The following is a 26,331-nucleotide window of genomic DNA, read 5'->3' as shown; positions in this document are numbered from 1 at the left end:
GAACAAAAACTGCTTCAGTTTTCAAGATTCCAGGGTTCACTAAAAACACACTATTACGCAATCTGTAAAATACTAATTATTCAATCCTTCATGAGTACAGTTAAATGTTACTGCAACAACTGAGAGTCACTCTTACGTCTAATGGCACCTCTGCCTTTGCCTGGTTCTTCTTTGGGTTTCCCATCTATTTGGAGAGAGAAAAATTATCATCTAAAACAATTTTTCATTGAAAACCAAAAAGCGAAAACTAAACTAACATCAAAAATGAAAGCAAGCATGTTGGGAGCATTATAGACACTAGTGGAGGCATAAATTATTTTAAAATGATAGGAAGACACATATCATGTAATGTTAATTATCTAATAAACTTACCATTAACACATACCAATGTGATTTATTCAAAGTTATGAAGATGGTGTATTTGAGAAGGATGAAAAGATTTGTTTGACTGACAACATAAATACAGTACACATGCAACAACAAGCAACACAGACGAGAAAAGACATGTTGATTTGAAAGAAGATTAAAAATGGACATAATGGGGATTATTTGGGGTAAAACATGACATTTTTCCGAAGCACTGGATAGGAGTTCAGTGGTGATGATAGGTAGCCTCTCTCATACCTTGTCTGTCACCCCTCATTCCCGGAGTCTCAAGAGCCCCCTCTTCTGAGGCTGCATCTTCCCACTCTTCTGGCGAACCATAACTTTCACAAGGAGCCAGTTCCCACCCCCACGTTTCCCCATCATCATCCTCCTCTACCTCAGGTTCTTCTACAAATACTTCTTCTTCCAGCTGTGTTGGGACTTTCTTTAGTTGCACAGATTCAGGAAGCAGTTCCTTAATTTCTGGAACCTTTCCTTTTCCAATTTTCAGATAACTTCCTTGGGTAGTCTTTTCTTCTGGTGATGCACCTTTCTTTGGAACCTTTTTTAAGATAACCGACTCAAATGAATCTTTGGGAGAAACAATTTTTGGTGTGAGAGTCTTTTTAGGTTCCAGGCTTTTTTTAGGCAGTTCCACAGATTTTAGAGATATTTCTTTGTCTTTTTCTGCAGGCTTTGGACTTGCTATTCCTTTCTTCACAGGGACTGGCTGAGGAGGAGCTGGCTTATCTTTCTGTTCACGGGGTGATTCTGTCTTCTTAATCTTCTCAGGTTCATCCTTTGTAAATGGCTTCAGTTCTACCTTTTCCTTTTCCTGATCCTGTGTTGGAATACTTTTGACTTTTGTCAAAGGTTTCCCAGGTTCCTTGGCTTTTTCATCTTTAGGACCTTTATCAAATGGCTTCAGGATCACCGCTTCTTTTTCCTTCTCATCTGAGGGAATTCTTTCTGCTTTTTTTCTAGCAGGAACAGGTTCTTTTATTGCTTCATCTTTTTGCTGTTTCTCACTTCTCTTGAATGTAAAGGGTTCCCTCTTTGTTTTATCAGTTTGTATCTCTTTTTCTGATTCTACTGCCCCTGGTTTAGCAGCTCTTTCAAATGGTTTCAATTTTACAGTTTCTTGGTCTTGCCCCTCTGTTTTAAGTTTTGACACTTTTTTCAGAGCTAATGTAGCTTCTTCGGGTGCTTCCTCTTCAGTAACCTTGGGAGTTTTCTTTATACTGACCTTTTCTGATTCTTTTTCATCAATTTGAAGTTTCTTCAGTGCTATCTTTGGTTCCTCAGCAGCATCCTTTCCAGACATTTCCTTAGGCTTTTTCAACTGTACTTGCTCAATGGCTATATTATCTTCAGCTTTCTGCACTTTTTCTCCTCTCATTGCCTTCCTAAATATTTGACTCTCCTCAGTTTCATAACCTTTGTTTGCTATGAACTCTGTTTCAGCTTCATAATGATGCCTTTCTTCTGTCTTAGAAGTTTCAAGCGCTGTTGGAAATTTTGATATTTTTTTTAGAAAAACTACTTCCTGTTCTTCTTCCTTCTCCTTTTCAATTCTCATCACTGTCTTCAATGATGGCATCTCAAGAGTCTTCTCTTCCTCAATTTGAATTTTACCTTTTCGTCTAAGAATAACCGGTGCTGTACTTGGTGTGTCTGAGGTGATAAAGGTTTTACATTACATACAGAAAATCAGAACACATTCAACACACAACAGAACAGCCACAGATTTTTTCAATACATTTTCTTTTTTAAAATTTCTGTCTGGCTAAACAATCACCTCAGCAATGCAAAACAGACTAAATACATTAGAGACATACACCAAACAGACTACATTTAAACACACTCCACACAACAGTACAAAATGGACAATACACAGCACAATATTGTTTTTGACATTAACAAGAAAAATGTGTATTTCCAAGTTTGAGGCAATCACCATACCTTTCTTAGCAGGTCCAGGTGCTGTAACTGGGCCTTTGTCTTCATCTAGTTTAAAAATTAAAAACACATATTTTTAAATTAAGAAAAACACAACATTGAAAATAAAATTTGTGATTTCCTCACAAACATTGTGACAGGCTAAATATTCAACCAGGGACTATAAGAAAAATGAAATGGGTTGACCAATGACCTTTCAACATATCAGAAAACAAGTTCAGCTGTATACAATTTAAAAGGTAAACACTGCACCTCATTTACTCCTGATGTCAGAAGTAGTCACTCACCTTGTGAGATAAAACATCAGTAGGAGATAAAAAGTAATATGCCACAAAACAATCCAGTTTAAAAAAGAAACTGATTTGGATTTGAAGTTCACTTAAAATATATAATGGATATTCTGACCTTTATGACCTACTATGAATCCACATACGTTTTAAAGCAAATTTTCTGTCTACACAAACCTATATCCACCAATGGTTAGCATCATTAGAATCAATGCCTGTATACTAATGGAGTCTATATGCCAATATGTAGCATGCTCACCCAAAAGCAGGCCAAAATGACTCACAGAAAATTCCAATTAATTTCTTCAGCCATGTGGTTCATTTGAACAAGCACATAACACTGAATGATACTTTAATAGAGGCTAGGAAAAGTAGGCTAAAAGTAGAAACGTTCAACTTCAGAAATCTGCTGAAATAACAACAAAGATGTGAATATAACTTGATGAACTTCAAGGTGAATCACATGACTGAACAACTTGTTTAAAGTTACTGGGAGGTCATCTTGATATGTAATTTAAATCAAGCAACCTATGGGTACAAGTGCTCCTATTATATTCAGTAAGGCAAAGACTGCTAGTCATTAGTCAACATAAGCTCAATAAAAAGTCAGTTACCTAAGAACATAGTAAAATACAGTAAATTGTATTGGATGGCAAACCATTTACAAAAAATACAGATTTTTGGTTATTTATGATTTTATGTCCCACTTTAAATTTTAAGAAGCACACAAATTGTTAGATTCAATTTACAAATTAAATTCAGCAATAACTTGAGAGGAATTGTTGTATAATGTAAACATAAACAGGTGACAATATTTTGTTTTGATGAATGCTTGGTATTAATGTGGACATATCTTAAAAATTGCTGAGAGTGTATTTAGCAAAGCAAAGATGTGCAAGAAGGAAGACAAAAATATAGCTGGTACCAATACATCTCTCAATTATATCATTCTCCAGACATTAAACAGAATCAACAGAAACAAGAAGTGTGGATTTAATTCTGTTTCAGTGATGAAGAAAGATAAAACAAACACAACACGTAAACATGAATTTGTGATACTTCTAACAAGGTGGAAAGGGTGCTCAAGATATTATCATATCCTTAATAGAAAAAGACAAGATTAATGTGTAAAAAGTAATTTAAAATTAACTGTTAACCAAAAGGTTTAGAGTGTCTTAATTTTTGAAAATGTGACATTTGTTAAGACCTTTCTGAATACAGTACATAATGCATCACTCCAGGTGCCAGTTGCATTAAAGTTTCTTGCTTATGAACATCTGGTTCAGTTTCTTCAGAAAATCTTTTCACTATATCAAGTTTGATCTTAATAAAGAACTTGGCAAAAGATTAAAAGATTGAAAATGAATGCCTCAAAGACTGATTGCACAAAAAAAATTACAACAAACCAAACAGGAAATAAATAGTGTACCTTCTGGAGATGATACGGCCTCTGCAAGAGGTTCAGGGATAGGCTTTGGTGCCTCTGGCAAGGTTTTCTTCTCTGCTGTGGACACTTCAATAAAAGTGGTCCATTTTGAGAATCATTACAATATTTATGTAAGACTCAAGCAAAGGACAATCACATGAATAGCATAAATATACAGTATAGTGCAAAATAACAAACAAAAGACAGGACACACAAGACACAACAGAAGCAAGATTCAACGAAATAAGATAATTTTATTTGCTTTCTGTACCTTTTGGAGGAGCAACTTCTTTGAATGAAATGGGGACTTCAGGAGTAGGTCTCATCTTTGGTGCAGACACTTTCAAGAATACCATGTGACATTAAGAATTAGATCGCAGAAGAATATTCCACATGGAATAAAGAGCATGGAGCCAATAAATGGAACACAAGAAATGGAAGAGTGATGGCCACATTAGCATGCTAGAAGATAACAGAAGATAATAGAAGATTCCATCCACATTAACAGTACACAGACAGCTAAGTTCAAGAACGTGCTGTTAATGCAAAGTTTTGACACTACAGTAAAGCAACAGATTCTGCAGGTTATGAGGAGCACCATACTGAACAAACAACATGAGAATAGACAGGACTGGTTCTTAGTAGACAGGTAATTGTTTCTTTTTTCAAAATGAAGATGGAATGGCTGGGCTTATTATCACTTGAATCAAGAGTAGTCTTGTTTCATAATACCTTTCAAAGGTGTAGCTCCATCAGCGACCATGGTAATCGTTTCTGTAGTCAATTTCTTTACAGATATTTCCTCTGTTTTTTTAAGAGCTTCTTCCATTTTACATGGAATTTCTTCCTTTAGGTCATGAACTTGCTTGGATAAAATTTCTTTTTTCTTAATAGCAAATTTACTGGGAGGGATTTCATCTTTCTTTAAGTGAAAATATTCCTCCTTACAAAATGTTTTATCAAGTTTAGTGGTTACCACATTGTTCTCAGATGAAGGCATTTCCTTATGTGTAATTTCAGTAATTTCATGTAATAGGTCTTCATCAGAAACAAGACCTTTTTGAATAACCTCAATATTATTGGGAGATTCCAACTCAACAGTTACTTCTTCTTTCTTTAATGGAATTTTTTCAGGAGCGATTTCTTCCATTTTAAGGGGTTCACTCCCTTCTTTCTTAGATGTGATGATCCCCTGAGTGCAAAATGCTTTCTCCAAAGGAAGTTCTATTGCAGATTTGTCTTCTGTTTGGACAGTTGCATCATCTTGTCTCAAGGAAAAGTTCACCTGAGAAATCTCCTTAGAAGGAATATTTTTTGAAAAAATATTTTTTTGAAGTAAAATGCCTTTACTTCCACAGTCTTCCTTAGTTTCATGTGATACATTCTGCTGGAGACATATTTCGGTGACAGGGGAAATCCTTTCCATGTCAGATGAAATATCAGCTATATTTTGAGTCAAATAATTTTCAGTCGGACTTAAATCAATTTCTTCAACAACTTCTTTAATTTCATGAATTTCTTTCCTCCCTTTTATCGGTTTCATGATCCCCTTACGGGGTACCTCATTCTCTAGAGAAACCTGCATGACAGATTTTTCATCTTGCTCCAAAGATACTTCATCTTGTTTCAGAGAGAATTTCCTCGGATGAATCATCTCCCTCATCGTATCTGTCGTACCTGTTGAAACGTCTTTAATTTCATAAGATAACTTTTGTAGGAGACCTGTTACTTCAACAGGGGGAATCGCCTCTATCTTACATAAAGCCTTATCTATCTTTTTAGTCCCAGTAGTTGTCATTTTCTTTTCTGCATATTCTACGGATTGATGAACAGATTCTTCCATTTTGGGAAATTCTTTCCCCTCTATTATTGGGCAAAGTTTTTCCTTGAATGAACCCTGCATAAAAGATGTCTGTTCTTTCTGGAAGACTTCTGTTTTCTCCTCTTTCTTAAATGGAATAAATCCTGAAGCAGATATAAGCTCTTTGTCTAGCAAAAACTCTTGGCTAATTTCACTTTCTTCTGAATGTGGTATCCTCCCCATCTGACATGAAACCTCCATCATCTTCTGAGTCACAGAGGTTGTTGCTTTTTCAGCTTCCTTGGGTACTGTTACTACTTTGATATGTACATATTTAAGACGTAGCACCATTAGCGGTGGGAAAGAATTTGACAACACAACATAAAGCACAAACACTGATTTAAACACAAAAGTTCAGACATAATGCTGCATTTTTTAGTTTAAGAATCAAGTGGCAGGTTAAAAGTTTCAGCAATGCATGTACATAATATACACAACTGCTAAATATAAATAAGAAATGAAAATCTCCAGAAGAGTGTTATAGTACCTTTAACTGCGGGAGATGCTGCTTCTATTTTAGGTGTTGGTGCAATCGGCTCAGTTTTCTGTGGCTTCTTGGTAACTTCAGGCTCTTTAAAGAACACCCCATATTTAGTACAAAGGAAAATATGCTGGTTTGGAAAATGAAGTTCCAGAAAAGAATTATAATACCTTTAACTGCGGGAGGTGCTGCTTCTATTTTAGGTGTTGGTGCAATTGGCTCAGTTTTCTGTGGCTTCTTGGTGACTTCAGGCTCTTTAAAGAACATCCCATATTTAGTACAAAGGAAAATATGCTGGTTTGGAAAATGAAGTTCCAGAAAAGAATTATAATACCTTTAACTGCGGGAGGTGCTGCTTCTATTTTAGGTGTTGGTGCAATTGGCTCAGTTTTCTGTGGCTTCTTGGTGACTTCAGGCTCTTTAAAGAACATCCCATATTTAGTACAAAGGAAAATATGCTGGTTTGGAAAATGAAGTTCCAGAAAAGAATTATAATACCTTTAACTGCGGGAGGTGCTGCTTCTATTTTAGGTGTTGGTGCAATTGGCTCAGTTTTCTGTGGCTTCTTGGTGACTTCAGGCTCTTTAAAGAACATCCCATATTTAGTACAAAGGAAAATATGCTGGTTTGGAAAATGAAGTTCCAGAAAAGAATTATAATACCTTTAACTGCGGGAGGTGCTGCTTCTATTTTAGGTGTTGGTACAACTGGCTCGGTTTTTCTTGGCTTCTTGGTGACTTCAGGCTCTTTAAAGAACACCTCATATTTAGCACAAAGGCAAATATGTTTGTTTGGAAAATTAAGTTCCAGAAAATAATTATAATACCTTTGACTGCAGGAGGTGCTGCTTCTATTGTAGGTGTGGGTGTAATAGGCTCAGTTTTTCTCGGCTTCTTGGTGACTTGAGGCTCTTTAAAGAACACCACATATTTAGTACAATGTGAAATATGCATGTACAGAAAATTTGATGTGGAGCAGCACTATACTACCTTTCACTGCAGGAGTTTCCTTTTTATGAGGTGATGGTTCTATTTTAGGTGTGGATGCAACAGCCTCCATTTTCATCAGTTTCTTGGTGATGTCAGGCTCTTTAAAGAACACTTAATGTTTAGTGAAAATTAAAATAAGACATACGTTCATAATATTCATATTAGCATAGCGTAGCAATGCTATTCATAGCATTATTTATACTACCTTTCACTGCATAAGATTCTTTTTTCTGAGGTGATGCTTCTATCTTACATGCAGGAGCAACAGGCTCGGTTTTCTCTGGCTTCTTGGTGAGTTCTTGATCTTTAAAGAACACCTCATATTTAGTTCAAAAGAAAATTTTCTTGGTCCACAATATATGCACATTTGAAATGGCTCTCCAGACATATACTGTTCATGGCAGACACTGAAAGAGGTTTTATGATATAAAGATCCCATACATAGAGACAAATACAATTACAGAAACACATAACAGGCAGTACACAAGAGCAATTAAGAGAGAAGAAAACACTAAAGAAGATGTGCTTGAAATGCATTCATGGCATCAAGCGTACCTTTGGGAAGTGCCCTCTCCATCTCCCTTTCAGGCACAACCTCTGGAGCCTTCTTAACAGGCACTTTCTTCTGTTTCACCTCAGGCACTTCATGAAAACACACATTCATTGGACATTTTCAGACACTGTGCCCCTTACTTGTGGTAAGCATAATTGAAAGACGCAGGACAGGAAATTTTCAGTTTCTAGGTTCACAGATGACTTCTTTGCTTGGCTACGTGAGCCTTATAATTATATCACGTTTCAATAAAAAATAACCCTGAGATTCAATCAAAATGGAAAACTCATTTTTAAATGTAAATGTCGCCACAGCTCCAGTCTCTCTTCCCACAAGTTGACTATTACATAAACTGTTTCTTCCCTTCCAGACACCCAACAGCTACAGCACTTGGGGTTGAGATTAGCATAAAGTTATCAACCAATTCGCTAAATCATTTTGGAAAACATTTACTTTATTTTCCATAATATAACTAACTTTGATATCCCCTAAATGACCATGGTATGGCAAATACGTTTATCATTTAATATATGTTGGGGGGGGGGGGCAGAGAAAGCAAATGCCTCTTCAAAAAGCATTGACTCATTTCTTGCTATGATTAATTTCTTGCTATGAACTGCAGTCATTGTGTGTAGTGTGTTTATCAACCACTCTAAGCTTGTGACTTATCATTAAAAGACTGATATAGGGAATAAGAATGATATCAAGAGTTGTTTATGTTGAAAACATATGTGTAGCTCCATGTATATCTAAATGCCATTGCCTTGTTTTCAGTGCCTTGCTCATTTGCATGTTTCTCCACATACTCCCTTACCAGCTCATTTGCATGTGCCTCCATGTCCAATATAATTCTTATGCTTGAACAGTTACAAATGAATTAAGCAGCATGTTTTAAATCAGGTTAGTTACATAAGACAAATCTTACAATACAAACAAATTGTTCTGGTTAAACAACCCACTTTCTGATATTCAGGAGGGCAAATGTTGATATCAAGATGAAAAGTACTGGTTTGTACAGAAGTGTTCCCATTTATCTCAGTGTCATTGGGGTAGAGACAAAGTAATGACAATACGGTAAGTGGTTGTGTTTTTAATCAACCGGTAAGTTGATTTGACAAAATGGTAACGTGATGTATTTGTGTTAAAAGCTACTGATTGGGAACACTCGGCTACTAGTCATATTCTGTTGCCAATGAACCACTAGCACGATTAGTCACCATTGTGGGTGGTGGGCTGTACGTGTTGACTGCAGCCTGCCATGTATATGGAGGCTAGCATGAGTTCAATATATATCTTGACATTATTTTCCCAGATGTAGAACAAGATTCAGGCCAAACTGCCATTGTTCTTACTGCAATGCTCTTATCCGCTCATTGGTCTAGTCTCCTGTTGATCATGACTGTAGTGCACTTTATAGGCCATCTATAGTATACTACGCACTGTTGATGCAGAACCAGAATATAAGTTTACAACTCCGTGTACTTTATCCACACCTTTCGCCACACATCTATAACTAGTATATTTCTTTGCTGGTTATAGCAAAGGTAGTATGGCTCATTTGAAAACAAATACATGAGTGCATGTGTACATTTACAACACAGTATGGTGTCTGCTTCTCCAAAATGTTTTGCCTGTGTTAACATGCCAATTAAATGCTTTTTAATATTTTAAAGGAAATTTTTAGCGAAACAATTTTTAATCTTGAATTTTGTGCTCTATTTTTAGATTTTACTAATCCAGTTGGCCATGTGTTACACAGAGTGGCATTAACACTAATTAAAAACTGACCTTAATTTTAAAGACACCACTGTCATTCAGGAGTTTGAAACAATAATTAGGTTACCAGTTAATCACATTACCATTTCTCCCCAGCTTATTAATTATTTCATTAATTGAGAAACAACACATTTATGATTTAGGATGACAGAGCGTTCCCTCAAGTCGTAGGCAAGTTCTTTAGGTTATACTTTGCAAGTGCTTGTCACAATACAATTCTCAACAGCATACTGATCCTATGCAGCACCAAAACAGGTAGAATGATAAATAAAATTTAAAAAATTATTGTTGTTATTAAAAACATCCTCTAACTAACTTTTTAAACTATCTTTTTAAACTAACACTTATCCAGCATAGTTATTATTGTTTTAAAGGTATTCCCTGGCAATGCAATTATTGCATTCACAAATGTTTCATAAATTTAAAAAATTGTTAGCCCATGTCAAATATTCAAGCTATCCCCTTATTTCATTTTGCTATGGCATGCTCATTTAAACAAGTTGTAATGCCATGCAATTATAAGCAAACACAAACATGTTTTTTAGGACAAGCCAGAGATTTGTCAGCTGATATGTAATTCCAAATTTAAAAATTTGATATACTGCTAAGCCCATATGAGTATGATACTCCAATTGTTCACCGCAATTGAGTTTTCTTAAACTTGATATGCAGCTAAACCCAATTTACTTTGGAAAATTGTCTTAGTGCAATTCTACATTATAGGGAAATGAATGTCCACTGCAACCAACCCTATATGTTTCAAGAATGTGTGGTTTGCACAGGAATCCTGAGGCAGCGGAAAGCGATTGCACGATTGACCAACAAAAACCTGGTCTTAAGTCAATGGTGCAGTATTTTACTGTTATTTTAAGGGCGCACTATTAAGATAATATGCGCCTACATAGGTGGGTGCACAACCCACAATATTTAAAAAAAAATACATGTCATAATGGTCAGTCATAACATTGGTAATATAATATTAATATTATATTATATATATATATATATATTAACATAATATTCATAATATAATATTTGGTGGAATCCTGCTGTTGCCGTAGATGGTCTGCTCACACGCTCCCACTTTGCGCATGAGCAGATCCGTGTCCTTTACAGAGAAGCGTTCTTTCCGAATACTTGGCAAATCCACCATTATAATAGCAATCCGCCAAGGTGCAAGTGTACCTGGCTTTTAAAGGGAATGGGAGATGACTCTGATTGGTTTATTTCATGTTACGTCCAAAACACGCCTATGATTAATTAAGAGACCAAGTACAACTCCTTTGAACCATGCACCTTACTTTGCGCTCAGATTATCCACCGTTAAACTAGCAAAAGTGGATTCGGACACGCCCTAAATGCACTTGCACCATGCGCTTTAAACCGTGCGCTTAGATCGTTAAAATAGAGCCCAGAGTGTGCAAGTAGCTAGCACAGATTTAAAAAAGTATGATTCATTTTTGTATTTCCTTGATGTTATTGTGAGACACAAAGTGTGCTGCTAACTTTTCTGTAAAGATTTGACGGCCAATCAAGATGCTTTCGAAATTTCCTTTAAAAAAATGTGCTTTTGCAATTGTTTTTTCTCATACTTTTTCTCATCTACAAATCTTTATGTATTGCAGTCCATGCATAAAAATTATATGCTATTTAAGAGTTTTTGCCATTTAATTTAAAAACAGAAAAATACTGCTCACTGCTGTTGTTTTTTTTTTAAATAAACCCTGATCTTGTCAGTGAATTTATTTTAAAAATCTGTTTCATCTACATAGAAATCATTTGTAAATGAATTTCATTGCTTTGCCATCAGAATATGGAGTTTTTGCAATGAGAAGACCGTATCTTTTGACAGAAAGGTATTTTGAAATGCTTTACAGAGTAATTATTATATTCAAGAATAAATAATAAAACATATTTCTATAGATTATAAATTATCTTTAATATATTCCTCTGGTAGAGCTCAGTTGCAGGCAGCAGCCATGCATGAAGAAAATAATACCTAAGGTATAATATACGATAAGAGATGAGTTTTGGTTGGCATAAAGAAAAGTTGAATGTGTCCAGGTAAAAATAGGTGATTTTGATTAACACCCCATCCCTATATCAGCACAAATGTGTTCACTTAATATTAACTTTGACTACATATTTCCTCCTAGGAATCCTGTTTTCTGTTGCATAAAAGCTGTAATGACTTAAATCATACTTAATTTTAATGTGATGCCAAATTATTCAAGGAAGTCGAATTTCACGTTATTTCACGAGAGCTGCCGGTTAATTTGATTGAATCCAGGTAAAACGGTGTGTTGACCTTACCCACGGTAATTAACCTTTAAGTTATCTCATCATGTGAACCCTGCATAACAAAATGCTTAACAAAACCACAATTTTAAAAAGACATTGAATAAGACAGGTAAATGAAAACAAGGGAATTCAAGAAAAGAATTAAGTTCAGCACCAGCACTGCCATCAATTGTTCCTCTTGTAGAAGACATGAATTTGTACCTTTCGGTGGAGAAGCCTCCTTTGGAAAAGCAGGTATCGGCTCTGTTTTTTTAGCAGGCTCCGGTTTTGGTGGCTCTTCTTTCTTTACCACCGCAGTAACTTCAAAGAATATTTTGTGTTTCAACATGTAGAACACCACAGAAATGAATTCAAACACAATTAAAGAGAATTAGTTGCTTCAATATCAGAAGTCAGGCCAACACGTACACATGTACACTCACAAACACAGATGATTTACAACTCAACATACAAGACATACAAAGGTACAAAAACAAGGAATATTTTATGACACATAAGAATAGTCCAACACAACAGATATACAAATACCTTCAGATGGATGTGCTTCAGCTTTCTTTGGTGATGCAGGCACTGCTTCAGTTTCAGCCTTAGGAGGTACTTCTTTAAGCCCAGATGTTATGCGAGGTTTGGGCTCAGGAGTCACATGAGCTAAAAGTTCAGGTATGTCTTCAGGTAATGGAAATGTACGATTACCAAAATTAGCTTGCGCAATGACTGAAGACGTTGGACAAGAGGCAAGACTTATTGCAAGAGAGAAAATGCTATTACAAGAGCATGCATTTATCTTGTACCTGAATGTAAATAATGGCTGAGAACTAAGAAAATCAAATGACACAGACAGAATCTAGTTGCCTTTTATAGACTACAAGAACTCTTATGAATGGTTAGAACACACACACACACACACACACACAAAAAAAAACTCTAAAGAAGGTTTTTTGGCCTCAAACACTTGACAAACTTAAATTTTAAAACATATAAACACATATGGTTAATTAGGTGCAAACAACAGAGAAACACAGTATTAACAGACAAAGATGGACACTACAGAAGTCACACTACCAAGTGCAAAGTATGTTCATGGTCTTTAAACAAGCAAATCATGAAAGGGACACTATGAACACTGCAATTGGACTTTGATGCATATGACTTTAGTCGTCATTGAGGACATCTATATCAGCATCAATGTTGACTCCAAAAGACAAATTATGTTTCACTATATCCAACAGCACAGAAAATATGTATCCAAGGTATTATATTATAATATAATTATATTATAGTGGTAGCAGGGTGGCTCATCCTATTGAGGCAGTGTTCGGGCACATGGTTGGGCCCCACAGACTTGATTCAAGTCTCTACTGTGCCAATGCCGACTGGCCGGTAGGGTGACACACAGTTGTGAAATAAGGTTAAAATATAGGTTTTTTAAAACCTATGAGAAGAGAAAAGAAATTTTGTGCATGCTGTGTTTTGAACATTGGATAGTGCATGAGCCATATGAACTATTATTATTTTGATTTTTAAATCTCAAAGATTTTTGATTGGTAGAACAAGACACATTTAGACAAAGGTTACGTAACACAATAACACATGTTATTTACTGCAGTAGAAAATATTTGAAAGAGATCTGCTTAATAAAGCAGTTAAATATACCAGCACAAAGAGCAAGAAATCAGCACTAACAAACAGGAAGATTTTGACATTAAGCCTGTTAAGAGACATAAGACACAGTACCTGTATCCAAAGTAGCCTCCTTCATATCGGCAGGCGCTGGCTTTGTTTTTATAGTGGGAACTGCTTTTGGTGGCATTCGTTTCTTTTCTTCCTCAGGAACTTTAAAGAACATTTTTGAAGTAACATTTAGATCACATAAGTGAATGCAACCATAATAAAAAGCATCACTTCTCTATCAGAAGCCAGACAAACACATACACCACATGCACATGAACACTCACCAACATACATGTACACATATGGAAAAGAAACATTTGGTGACCAGTACCTTCGGATGGGAATGCTTCAGCTTTCTTTGGTGGTGCAGGCTGAGGTACAGATTCAACCCTGGTAGATGGCTCTTTATGTTCAGGTGTTTTTCTTGGTTTAGGCTCAAGAGCCACATGAGCTATAGATTCAGGAACATCTTCAGGTAATAGAAATGCATCATGATTAGCTTATGCAATGATTGAAGATGTTGGACAAGAGGAAAGATTTAGAGAGAAAGAATCATCTGCAAAGTTATTTTATGCCTGTGGCACTAAGATGAACAAACTAACAATTGAGACAGACATATCTGACAGACACCGTATAAAATACATCCCATGTCTATAATAACTGCCAGGAATGGTTCGGACACACAATAACCCAGTAAGGGGCACTGGAAAGCCAAGCTGTATTATGAATGAAGGAACATGAACAATCACACACATATGAGAACAATTATACAATATATACCTTTTTGAGGAGTAACCTGATCTTTAGCAGCGGCAGCAGAAGTAGGAGCTGGGCGAGGAACACGCTTCTTTGCCTCTTCATATTCTTTTAAGATATGTTTTTAACCATTAGAAAACATTTATACTAATAAACAAATTGAGATAAAACAGAACTTAAAGTCAAAAGGGACCAAAGAATACATTGTTAAAAAACCACTATCAGCAGTAAATTGCTTTACATCCTTTTAATGGGTGTTCAAACTTGAATGGATTTGAATAAACAATGACACACATTTGTTGGGGGTTACCCTTAGTTTTGTTGAAGATACGAGTGTATACCCATTAACTGGATACATTCTAGATACTGGGATTATTCAAGAAAAGAATACATTAAGAACTGACATTTGGAAAAACTGAAAAAAATGGATGTCAAGATTGGTAGAAGAGATAACTTCAACGCACACACACACACACACACACACACACACACATACAAAAACACACACATAGAAACACACTCATAGACACACACTGGAAACAAATGTTTGTTTCACAGATAGTAATACAATTATCGAACTTCAAAGTTATGAAATGACAATAACAAAAACAAAATAAGATCTACATAAGTCACATTTAAAACTGTACCTTCAGGGGACAGCTGGTCTTTTGGTTCACGCCCAGTAACTGGTATCTTTTTGCCTACAGGCATCCTGTCTTCAGGCACTTAAAAATATAATTCAGTCTGCATAAGTTTCTGTTCATTTCTGTTAGCAGTGCCATACGTTGTAAAACCAACTAAAATATATGTCCAAAATGTTAAGAAACATTAATATAAATACAGGTTTTTAAAGATAGGTCATGATAAGTACAAAGTTTATGAAAGAGGAAAACATTATTGGAAGAATGCTGCTTAAGACATTTTAACAAACAGCAATGTGTATTAAATCATTCAAACTGACATCTTGACACATAAAACAGAATAAAGAGCGATCAAAGTCACAAAGGGACAACTGAATACCTTTGGTTGGTGTTGCTCCTTCAGGCACAGCTGGGAAAGTCAGCTCTTGTTCAGATTTCTTGAAAGCTTCAGGAACTTTGAAAAACATTTCCTTTATTAGACTACTAGTGCGAAGCATACGTTTGAAAGCACAAATTCATAAGCATGCTTCCATGATGATACATGGAAGCAAACAATGGCTGAGACAAATACAAACAGCACAATGGCCAAAGAGCTTTGTTGAATAATGAATAGAACCTAGATGGGAAAACCTATGTTTTAATCAAGGCAGGTAAGCACAAAGAATTAGACATATGAAAACATAGACAGTAAAAAGATGAAACAGTAATTTGCAGCCATAAGCCATAATTGCCACAAGCATTTTCATTCTCTATAAATACAGTACCTTCAGTTGGCACTTCCTCTCTCATTCCGATAGTAGTTCTGGGGACAGTTTCATCAACAGGCATCCTTGGAGCTGGTAAGACGATAACGGTTAACTTAGTAACTATGCATTTTCACTGTTGGTCTGTAGTTTAAGAGGAAGACAATAGGCAAATCCATAAATCTGATCCAAACAATTACTGTGGGGAATGAAATAGTTATAAATTAGTACTTTGTAGTGCAAATACAATGAGAAATCTGAAACATAAAACAGAAATGGAAACAGAACAGACAGTGACTGAATAACAAACAACAACATGAACATGCAGTTGAAACAACTGGCAACCTATAAAACAGATGAGGGTTATGCCTTTATGAAAAGGGGAAAAACAGGGATCAAGAGTTAATATAACCATGTGGTTGAAGAAGAATGGAGGAATGGATGAAGGTATGTTAACCGGGATGGTTAAATTTGAATTATACTTTGAGTTGTAGAGATTTCTTGAGTAACCCTTTCTTCATGAATGGTCCAACTTTCAAAGTCTATCAGAGAGCAATAATTGTTGATAAGAATTTTAAAAATCTAAAAAATCATTATAGGATCTATGCATAAACCTGAAATATCTATTTATATCTGGGTTCCTCCCAGGTTTAAATTTACAAAGGGATTTTTATGCATATCTGGTTAAATTTAGTAAATTAAAATGGATTCATTGCTGGTTATATTATGACACCCACACTGTCAAACGATGTTGTGAAATGTATAGTTTAACAAGAATAATGGCAGTTATTTAATTTGTTGAACCAAGCCGCGGGGATCATGGATTTCGTTATCATTAGGATGGATGGAACAACCGCACAGGCTGCACATGAAGTGTCCTCTGAACACACATGAGTAAGGCATTCCAAATTGGGTGAAAAAGAAGGAATGGAAGAAGCATCACGATGACTAAAATGACTAAAGTAACGTAGCGGCGTGTACCTTTCATTTCTGTCTTCCCCTCATAAAAAAAGTATTCAGAGGATGTCCCATCTTTAAAACAAGTTATAATTTAATGTAAGCATAAAATCTATCAATTGAATTGATAAAAATTAAGTTTTAAATGAATTACATAAATACAAGGCAGAACCCATAACTGATGCCATTCTTACCTCTAGATGTAATAGTAGATGGCACATCAGGCACTAGCAAAGCTGAATCAAGGACATCTAAGGAATGTTCAGTATAAAGTTGTTTAAAATCTGAATATGTACACTACTCTGTATAATGAGTATAATTTCAAGTTTATAGGTTTATATAAACTGAATAGCAATTCAGTTCATTATCACTAGGGGGACTACTTTCACTCCTGGAAAATAACTTATTTACCATGTGCAGTCCTTCCTATATTACTGTCTGTGAAAGAAGCAAAATTTGTCCTGGCTGACCCAGAAGTACTAAACGTAGTACACAAAATTGGCTAGTGTATAATAGTACCAACCTTTATCAGACAGGTAAAGTTCAGCAGTGCTTTTAACTTCACCCCTGGACTCCAATCGTGCAACCACTGAATACATGCCTAAAAGATTGTAAGTGAAGATGGTTGATTTCTGGTTTTTCCCAAAATTTTAGAAATTGATTTTTTGCAAAGAATATAATGTAAAGAAAATAGCTGTTGTATAATTTGCATCAACACACCTTCATCTTCGGAGGTAACATTGTGGATGGTCATAAAGTGTTGCTGGCCTTCACTTCTAAAGTTGTACTTTGGGCTATCTTTGAGTTCCCATGCGTCTTTGTACCAGGTAATGAATGCATTGTCGGATGACACCTGGCATCTGAAGGTCGCAGACTGCTGTTCGTTCACCACAACGTTCTGGATGTGCTTAGTGAAATGGATTTGCTTGTCTAAAAATACAATGTGGATGACATCTGTGATTTCCCACATTAGTTCAGAATGCAATTTCAATATAATATGGAATAGTCTACAAGTCATGAAGCCGAACTGTATTGACCCAAGTTTCTCTCAATAAAAATTTAGTGAATTTACAAGATGATTGTTTCACTGTTTACAATGAAATATATATTAAGGTGTGTTCAATGTATATTACATGCAGTAAAATGTAAGAAAGATAAGATTCCCAAATTTTTACAAATAAGAAAAATCAATGGGCCAACTTGCCATAAATAAACTGGATTGCAAAATTTTAAAAAAAATTATAAGTCTAAAAGTTTCAAATATTTGGAGTAAAGATAAGAGGTTAGTACATGATAGCATAATGCCACTGTCTTGACAGCAGTATGCTAGTCATGAAATGTCCTTGGTCCCTGATCTACCTCAGCATAGAACATATTTTCTCTAAGATATGAAAGTCTCTCATTTTAAGTTGTCACCTTTTCACAAAAGCAACAGGGAACAGACAAAACAACATACAAATTTGGTATTTCTTACCAGCAGGCTTCAGCTGCTCTTCAGCCTCAGTGTCTGTTAGAAAACAGAAAGGAAAATGTGCTGTAATATTTACGTCAAGATAGGTCAATTAGGTACAAACAAGCAGACAGAATGACACCTACCAACAACTGTCAGTTTGGCACTGGAAATGTGCGGGCCACAGACGACACGGTAATTTCCCTGGTCTCCACGCTGACAGCGCTTAATCTTCAGCAGGTGACGATCACCAACAATTCTGATTTCATACTTGTCATTGTCATCAAGCTTCTGTGTTCCCTTGTACCAGGACAAACTGATTTCAGGGTAGTTGATCTTGATTTCACATTCAAACACCGCCTCCTTGTTTGTGACAGTAGTTTGATCTGTGATGTCTTTAACCAGAGTGATAGGCTGCAATGAAGCACATTCCTGTGTTACTCAAAAAAATAACTATTTAAGGAGGGTCTACATATTTTCTTTCAACCTCCGAAGCTTGGTTCTTCACGTTTATTCACTTTAACACTTTTTGGCAAGATATTTCAAATATCTTATTGTGACTCCATGCTGGCAACCCAGAGCAGATACATACAGAGATAATGCAAACAACAATGTAAAGATGTGAAGATAATGCAAACGTCATATGCAGATATATTAAGCACACCTTTTGTAATTTCTTGCAAAATATTAATCACACACACACACAATACAATATTCTGCAAAGCACAATTAATGAGTTTTACATGAATATTTGTTCCTTCCGAATTTCTTCATTATTTGTATTCGGAAGGAATCTGTATAGCTACAATCATGAGGGGAAGAAAAACATAGTATATAGTTGACTGAAACTCATTACTTTGTGCACTGCTACACGAATAAGCAGCCACTGGCTTCCATTCATTTTCATACAGTATGAAGATCTACTCACACCATTGCTTGAGGACATAACTTTTAACATTTAATTTTCAATTCTCTGCATTTTGCTGTCAGTCACAACATCACCACAACAGAATGTTTCCCCGCCAGAAATTAGCCCATGGAGAAAATTAAAGAAATTCAGCATACAAGACTTCGCAATCCTAGTGATTGTTAGTAGGAAAATTTTAGTAAATGGGCTTCAACATCCAAAATAGTGGCATGGTCCTTTAAAGTGTAGACAACAGCAACATCTGTTTTCGCCTGTCTCCGGCAACTTCATATTTAAAAAAAAAAATGCGAATTGGGGTCGAGAGTGCAAGCTCAGTGGGGAAGAGGGAGGGATGGGCAAGGAACTAGTCGGTAACGTACTATAAGCATGCAGGCGAAAACAAGCAAACAAAAAAAATCCTGTGTCTGTCTATATATATATATATATATATATATATATATGCATGTGTGTATATACATTTATATATGTATGAATGTATATGTGCACCTCAGTCTGTTCCATCCTCTTTTGCAAGTCAGATACAAGTTTGTCCAAATCCTCATCAGATTCTCTTCTCCCATGTTCTCCCAGTTCCTGTTTAAAACAAAGTTCTCAGTAAACAAAGTTTCATTTGATATAATTTCAATTTTATTTTTATAAAAGGACTAGGATTGCTATTGCTAAAAGTACTAGGATTTCCCTCACCGGTCTTCCAGTTTCATCTGCTTTCTCCTTCTTCAGGAACTCAATAGCTTGAAGAAGTCCACGGAAATCTGTGATTCCATACATGCGTGCATATTTCTCATACTCTTTAGGATCCACGTTCCTCAGTAACTCCACAATGTCAATTTCTTGTTCTTGTTCTGGGCTCTTCTGTTTGGATGGAGTCCTATACAAAAATAAAGATAAACAGATTATACATTTCTTGTGGGATTAATAAATTTAAGATGTATAAAATAATAGTGTGACCTATAAATTATAGTAAATGCTTCACAGGATACTTACTTTTTTAGTTTAGCTCTGAGGTCTCCCTCAAGTGCCCCAACTTCTTTCTTTTCACTTACATTCAAGTCAGTGTTACATTCAATTTCTCCATGCTTATTTGATGCAATACATCTATATTGCCCAGAGTCAGTTTTAGTCACGTCTCTAATCTCCATTTTAGCATCCTGCCCCTTCTGCTCAATTGTGATTCGGCCACCATGAGTCATCTGCCTCCACTTGCCCTTCATCCATTTCACATTGGGAATGGGATCGCCCCCAACTTTGGCAATGAAAGTTGCGGTGCTCTCTGAAATGAAGGCAGCAATAATAAAATGAACAAATTACATATTCAGACACTGTAAACTATAGCAATTAATATTTTATTTAAAAGTGAGTGACATTCACAGATATACTGTACACTTATAAATGACCGTGTATATTCTGTTAGTTATTTATCATCATTTAAAATAACTTCTCTGTTTGGGACTTACTCTCTGACACCTGGACATTCTTGGGCTCTTCAACAAAGAACAGGTTGTCCAGTTTCATAGCAGGTTTGGCAGCTGCTAGGGCTGCATCAGTGGCTGCTGGTGCCCCTCTCCCCTTTTCTGAAATTTTGAAATTTCAGAAACAGATTTCCTCAATTAATTTTCTTTCCCAATAATCTAATTTCCATTTATTTTCTTTCCCAATAATCTCATTTCCATTCCAATCCGCAATTAAAATTTTACACACATTCAACAAGCATAATTCTAAATAATATTCCACCTCATGTCAATTTCCTCAATTCAGTTCTCTCAAGAGCAGCTCAATTCCCTTAAATATTTCAACTAAATTCCCTTAATTCTGAAGAATTTCTAAATGCATGTAATCATTTCAAAGGTGCTATATATAACGTTTTAATGTAGACAGATACATGATATGACCAAAAGTATCAGGACACCCTTTGGTCTGGGGCTGTTTTTCACAGTTTGGGCTAGGCCCCTTAGATCCAATGAAGGAAAATGCTGCAGCATACAATTACATTCTAGATGATTTTGTGCTTCCGCAACAGTTCTGGGAAAGCTCTTTCCTGTTTCAGCATGACAGTGGCTCCAGGCACAAAGGAAGCTCCACATAGAGAAATGGTTTAGTCAAGAATGATCTGAAAGAACTTGACTGGCCTGCACATAGCCCTGACCTCAACCTCATCCAACACCTTTGAGATCAATTGGAAAGCCAACTGAGCAACTAGCCAGGCGGTGTTATGCTTTGGTTGAGATTACAATTCTCCCTTGTGGACACTAGATGGGTTTTAAATAGCTTTTTGCTTCTTTAATCACAGGGCAAATAATTTTATGCCAATTTTATTTGGTTTGATAATACACTACATGGCCAAAAGTATGTGGACACCGGAACATCACACCCATATGTGCTTGCTGAACATTTAATTCCAAAACTATGCATTAATATGGACTTGGACCCCCATGCTGCTATAACAGCGTCCACTCATCTAGGAAGGCTTTCTACTAGATTTTTGAACATCGTTGTGGGGATTAGCATCTGTTCAGCTACAGGAGCATTAGTGAGGTTGGGCACTGATCTTGGGCGATAAGGCCTGGCTGGCAATACAAATTAAAACAACAGTGACATCTAAAACACTTGAACTGTGGACACTTTAGCAATCCCAGCAGCTCTGTGAATAGCAGATTTGATCTTCTAGAATGCGATTCTGGTATTAACTCAACTTTGACCAGACAGTGATTTTGTAATATTTTTGCCTCTCCTGTGCAACTGTTGAGTGCTACACAGATACCACAAGGAATATTCCCTTGACAATAAGTACAAACTACAGGAAAAGAAAGACAAATGCCACAGTGAAGAACTGTACCTTTGATAGTCACTCTGGATTTGCAGAATTCACTTCCAGTGTCATTGGTAGCTTTGCAAAGATAGTCACCAGCATCTGTTTTAGAAGCAGAGGAGATTTCCAAAGTAGCAGTGCCATCCATAAAGGTAATCCTGGTCTGAGCAGAAGATTTAATGTCCTTCCTGTCCTTCATCCACTGGATCTTCAGCGGTGGAGATCCACGAACATGGCAGGACAGGTGTAGCTTCTCGCCTTCGTTTACCGTCACTGGTTTGAGAGGATCATCAAAGACTGGAGCTGCCTTGCGCTCTAGTAGGAAGACAGAATCATAGGAGTTAGAATCATAAACATTATATGTTTACTTTATAAACAGTATAAAACAAATAAACAAAATGTAACTACAGTATGGTGTAGTAGACAGAAAGGAACAGGTTAAACCAACCATACATACCTGTGATGACTACTGATGCGTGACAGGAGGTAGCCCCAGCTTCGTTGGAAGCCTTGCAAGTGTACATTCCGCGGTCTGAGAGGTTGGCCGTTTTGATGACCAGCACAGCCAGATTACTCTTGAAGGATGTTTCATAATTGTCAGAACTATAGACTTCACTGTTATCTTTGAACCAGCTGACACTCATCGGCTGGGATCCAGAGAGGCGTGCCTCAAGCTTCACCAACTTCCCCTCTGAGTCTTCAATGGTTTCAGAAGGCTTTTTGGTGAATGTGGGTGGGACTTTGCGCTCTGGAAATAAGTTGTGAGAAAAACAATTGTGAGAGAAGGTAGAACAGATAAAAACTTGCATATTTCTTTGTTTTATTCACAACAAAAGTGCACTAAATTAAGAAATATAAAACCACATAATTTTGGATTAAAAATGACATGAAACAAAAAAAGAGCCATGCAGATGAAGCACATACCTTTCACAGAAACTTCAGTGGTACAAGAGTCCTTCCCAACTTCATTGCTAGCATGGCAAGAATACTGGCCAGAGTCCGCTTTATCGGCTTTCAAAATGGTCAGACGTGGGGTATTATCCACACAGGAGATTTTATAATTTCCGGCTGAGCGAATATCCTTGTGATCTTTAGACCATGCAACTTTTATCGGTAAAGTTCCAGTCATGTGGCATTCAAGTTCCACACTGTCTCCCACTGAAACCTCAAAGGGTGCCAGCTTTTTATCAAAAACAGGAGGATATTTTGGCTCTGAAAGTTAAATGGGAATAAGAGCCAAATTGTTGTTGAGGAATGAGCGCACTTGACAGGAAACTAAGAGATGTAAGCATACAGTACATTTCTAATAGAGGTGAAAACCTCTCTTACCTTGGAGTGTGAGCTTGGCTTGACACGAAGCTGTCCCAACACTGTTGGTAGCTACACAAGTGTATTCCCCTGAGTGTCTCATTTCACCTCTGGCAATTTTTAGAACAGCAGTGTTGTCATCAAAAGACATTGAATATTCATCATCATATTTCAAAGATTTGCCATCTTTAAGCCAAGAAACTTCCACAGGTGAGGACCCTGCAACACGGCACTCAAATATAACAGGTTGGCCTCGGGTTTGCTGGAGACTTGTTATTTTCTTTGTGAAAGATGGTGGTGTTTTGGCATCTGAAACAGAATATTTGGATGCATGAAACATTGGATAATTTTTTTTTTTTTTAATTTCCCGGTACACTGAAGTAACATTATCTTACAAAGAAAACAATTTAAGAAAACAGACAATTACCTTGCACCATTATGCGACAGCTTGTGGAGGCTGATCCTATGCTGTTCTCAGCTTTACACGTGTATTCGCCAGCATCGGTTTTGGTAACTTTGCTTAATTTCAAACAGGCTGTGCCTTTGATGTATTCCATTTTGCATGTACCACTGGATCGTAGTTTACCGTCAGCCTTAAACCAAGACACTTTTATTTCTTGAGTGCCTCCAATTAGACATTTCAGACAAAGTGAATCCCCTGCTGTTACTTCCATTTGTTCCAAGCTTTCAATAAAGTGCGGTGGTTCTGAAATGGAAAAAAATGCATCAATGAATAAAACTCTATATCAACGTAAGGATCTCATTTTACTGTACTAATGCATACAGAAACATCCTTTGTTGAAACAAACCTAAAATGGATACTTGAGCATGACAGGTATCACTTCCAGCTGCATTGGAAACTTCACAAGAGTATTTTCCACAATCATCTTTGTCACTGTTAAGACACTCCAATATGCAGGAATTCTCTGTGGTTGTGATATTATATTTATAAGAAGAAAACAGCTCATGGCCATCCTTGAGCCATTTCACAAGTATTTCTGGGCTTCCAGAATATGTGCATTCAAGCAACAATAATTTTCCTTTTTCAACAGCATAATCTCTCAGTTTCTTCACAAAGTGTGCAGGTTCTAAAAAGAACAAGGTAGACATATATTGAATGAGATGGTGAAACAATGGCATAAACTCAAAAAACAAGATTGGTTTCAATAATTATCATGATTTATCATGTTTACCAACCTTTCACAAATAAGTTGACAGGACAATTTTCCTTTCCAGCATCATTAATGATCTGGCACGTGTACTCTCCAGCATGAGATTTGTTAATATTGTACAGTTCCAGAGATGCAGTACTACCCTGTAAGGAAATTTCACAGCCTCGTCCAGAAATTATTTCTGTACTGCCTCTGAACCATTTCAGTTTAAGTGGAGCACTTCCCTTGACCGTTGCAGAAAAAACAACATTTGTACCAGGTAGAGCTTTCACAGGTTGCAGTTGTGTGATGAAAGATGGAGGTTCTATATTGAGACAAAAAAGTTTCAGCAAAGTAGAAAGTCTCCACATAAGAGGCATTCAATCAAGGCGGCAGTGTAGTCAGGAAATCAAGCTTGTAATCTGAATACTGGACTTTCAAATATAGTTATTTAACACAGTACATGAAAGATATTACTATAATTGGAAATTTGAATATTTACTGACCTTTCACCATCAAAGAAGCACTGGTCTCATTTCCTCCAGCTTCGTTTACAGCTTTGCATTTGTACATCCCAGAGTCTGTAAGCTTTAGAGTGGGTACTTTCAAGGTGCAGGTGTTGTCAGTAAATGAAATTTCATGGTTTGGTCCACTTCTGATCTCTTGTCCATCATGATACCACGAGATAGTGAAAGGAGAAGAACCTGAAACTTTGCAATCCATCTCAACAGGTTTACCTACAATTGCTTGAGTGTCCTTCAATTTCCGTGTAAACGTGGGAGGTATGATTTTATCTGTGTAAAGAAATTGTAAAATTAAGAATAAGAAGACAGAAAGAAAACAAAGCCATCTTTATATTACAGAACAAGGAATAACCGCATACCTTGGACAGTGAGGTTCATTTTACAGACGTCTTTGCCAACCTCATTTTTAATCTCAAAAGTGTATTCGCCAGTGTCACGTTTCTCTGCTGACAGAACCTTTAGGCTGGAAATCATTTTAGAGAAAGTAATCTTGTACTTTTGGCCAGAAGACAACTCTACGCCATCTTTGAACCATTTTGGCTTCAGCTCTGGTGTTCCAGCTACTGTGCATTCAAACGCAGCAGTATCACCTGCAGTGACACTGAAGGACTCAGGTTTATCCACAATTGAAGCAGGCTCTGAAAAGTAGGGAAGAAAACATTAATTTTGAGAAAACAAAGAAAAACTATAAATAAAAAATGACCTCATTTGGGATCAATTACAAACCTAGGATAGTTAAATGAGCAATGGACTCCACCACACCAGCATCATTTTTAAGTTGGCAAGTGTATTTGCCAGGGGATGTTGCATCAGCTTTAAAGATTCTCAAAGTGACCTGGTTGTTCTCAAAGGTAATTTTTCGATTATCACCATCTCTGAGGACATGATCTTTGTCTTGCACCCAAGACACAGAAATTGGTTGGGAGCCTTTGACAGTTGCAGTCAAAGTTACTTCTTCACCAGAAATTGCTGTCAAATTGTCCAGTTTCTTCACAAAGGCAGGTGGCTCTGCACAGTATGAAAAGAGTGTAATGAATAAGGGTAATCTGAAATCTAAACGGTCAATGTGAATTGTGATATACTTCAAACTGAGAAGAGAATTTTATTTACCTCTTAGTTTAACTGTGCTAGAGCGTGAATCAGTTCCTACTTGGTTCGATGCTTTGCACTGGTATTCACCAGGATCAGTGGCATCCAAACTGAGAATATGAAGAGTAGCAGAGCCACCCTCCTGCACAAATTTGTACTTTCTGCTTTCCTTTAGAGGCTTGTTGTCTTTGTACCAAGTTATCTCAAATGGTGGGGTACCAGATAACTCGTAATTAATACTGATGTCCTTGCCTCTCAGCCCCTCCACAGTTGTAGGCACTTTGATGAAAGATGGTGGTTCTAAAAAA

At 36.5% G+C, this 26,331-nt stretch overlaps 1 protein-coding gene across 1 annotated transcript in view; it reads right to left on the bottom strand.

The window, feature by feature from the left end:
- The window catches only part of LOC118222801 (titin-like), a 202,142-nt gene that overhangs the window by 111,684 nt on the left and 64,127 nt on the right, over nt 1–26,331 (bottom strand). Inside the window, exons 64-89 of the mRNA XM_035408658.1 lie at nt 26,045–26,323; nt 25,661–25,942; nt 25,294–25,572; nt 24,917–25,204; nt 24,457–24,735; nt 24,069–24,347; nt 23,687–23,965; nt 23,281–23,568; nt 22,876–23,163; nt 22,409–22,699; nt 21,979–22,266; nt 20,600–20,716; nt 20,130–20,415; nt 19,830–20,013; nt 19,632–19,718; nt 18,364–18,631; nt 18,242–18,274; nt 15,832–15,903; nt 15,447–15,521; nt 15,074–15,151; nt 14,451–14,534; nt 14,002–14,139; nt 13,734–13,832; nt 4,042–4,125; nt 2,329–2,373; nt 137–184 (exon numbers count right to left, since the gene is read on the bottom strand). Coding sequence (XP_035264549.1) covers nt 137–184; nt 2,329–2,373; nt 4,042–4,125; nt 13,734–13,832; nt 14,002–14,139; nt 14,451–14,534; nt 15,074–15,151; nt 15,447–15,521; nt 15,832–15,903; nt 18,242–18,274; nt 18,364–18,631; nt 19,632–19,718; nt 19,830–20,013; nt 20,130–20,415; nt 20,600–20,716; nt 21,979–22,266; nt 22,409–22,699; nt 22,876–23,163; nt 23,281–23,568; nt 23,687–23,965; nt 24,069–24,347; nt 24,457–24,735; nt 24,917–25,204; nt 25,294–25,572; nt 25,661–25,942; nt 26,045–26,323 — 4,818 coding nt within the window. The remainder of the gene's footprint in view (nt 1–136; nt 185–2,328; nt 2,374–4,041; nt 4,126–13,733; nt 13,833–14,001; nt 14,140–14,450; nt 14,535–15,073; nt 15,152–15,446; nt 15,522–15,831; nt 15,904–18,241; nt 18,275–18,363; nt 18,632–19,631; nt 19,719–19,829; nt 20,014–20,129; nt 20,416–20,599; nt 20,717–21,978; nt 22,267–22,408; nt 22,700–22,875; nt 23,164–23,280; nt 23,569–23,686; nt 23,966–24,068; nt 24,348–24,456; nt 24,736–24,916; nt 25,205–25,293; nt 25,573–25,660; nt 25,943–26,044; nt 26,324–26,331) is intronic.

Source organism: Anguilla anguilla, chromosome 3, assembly GCF_013347855.1.
Source record: "Anguilla anguilla isolate fAngAng1 chromosome 3, fAngAng1.pri, whole genome shotgun sequence".
NCBI classification, from domain to species: Eukaryota; Metazoa; Chordata; class Actinopteri; order Anguilliformes; family Anguillidae; genus Anguilla; species Anguilla anguilla.
The sequence above is the reverse complement of the archived record's forward strand: the minus strand, read 5'-3'. Positions and strand labels throughout refer to the sequence as shown.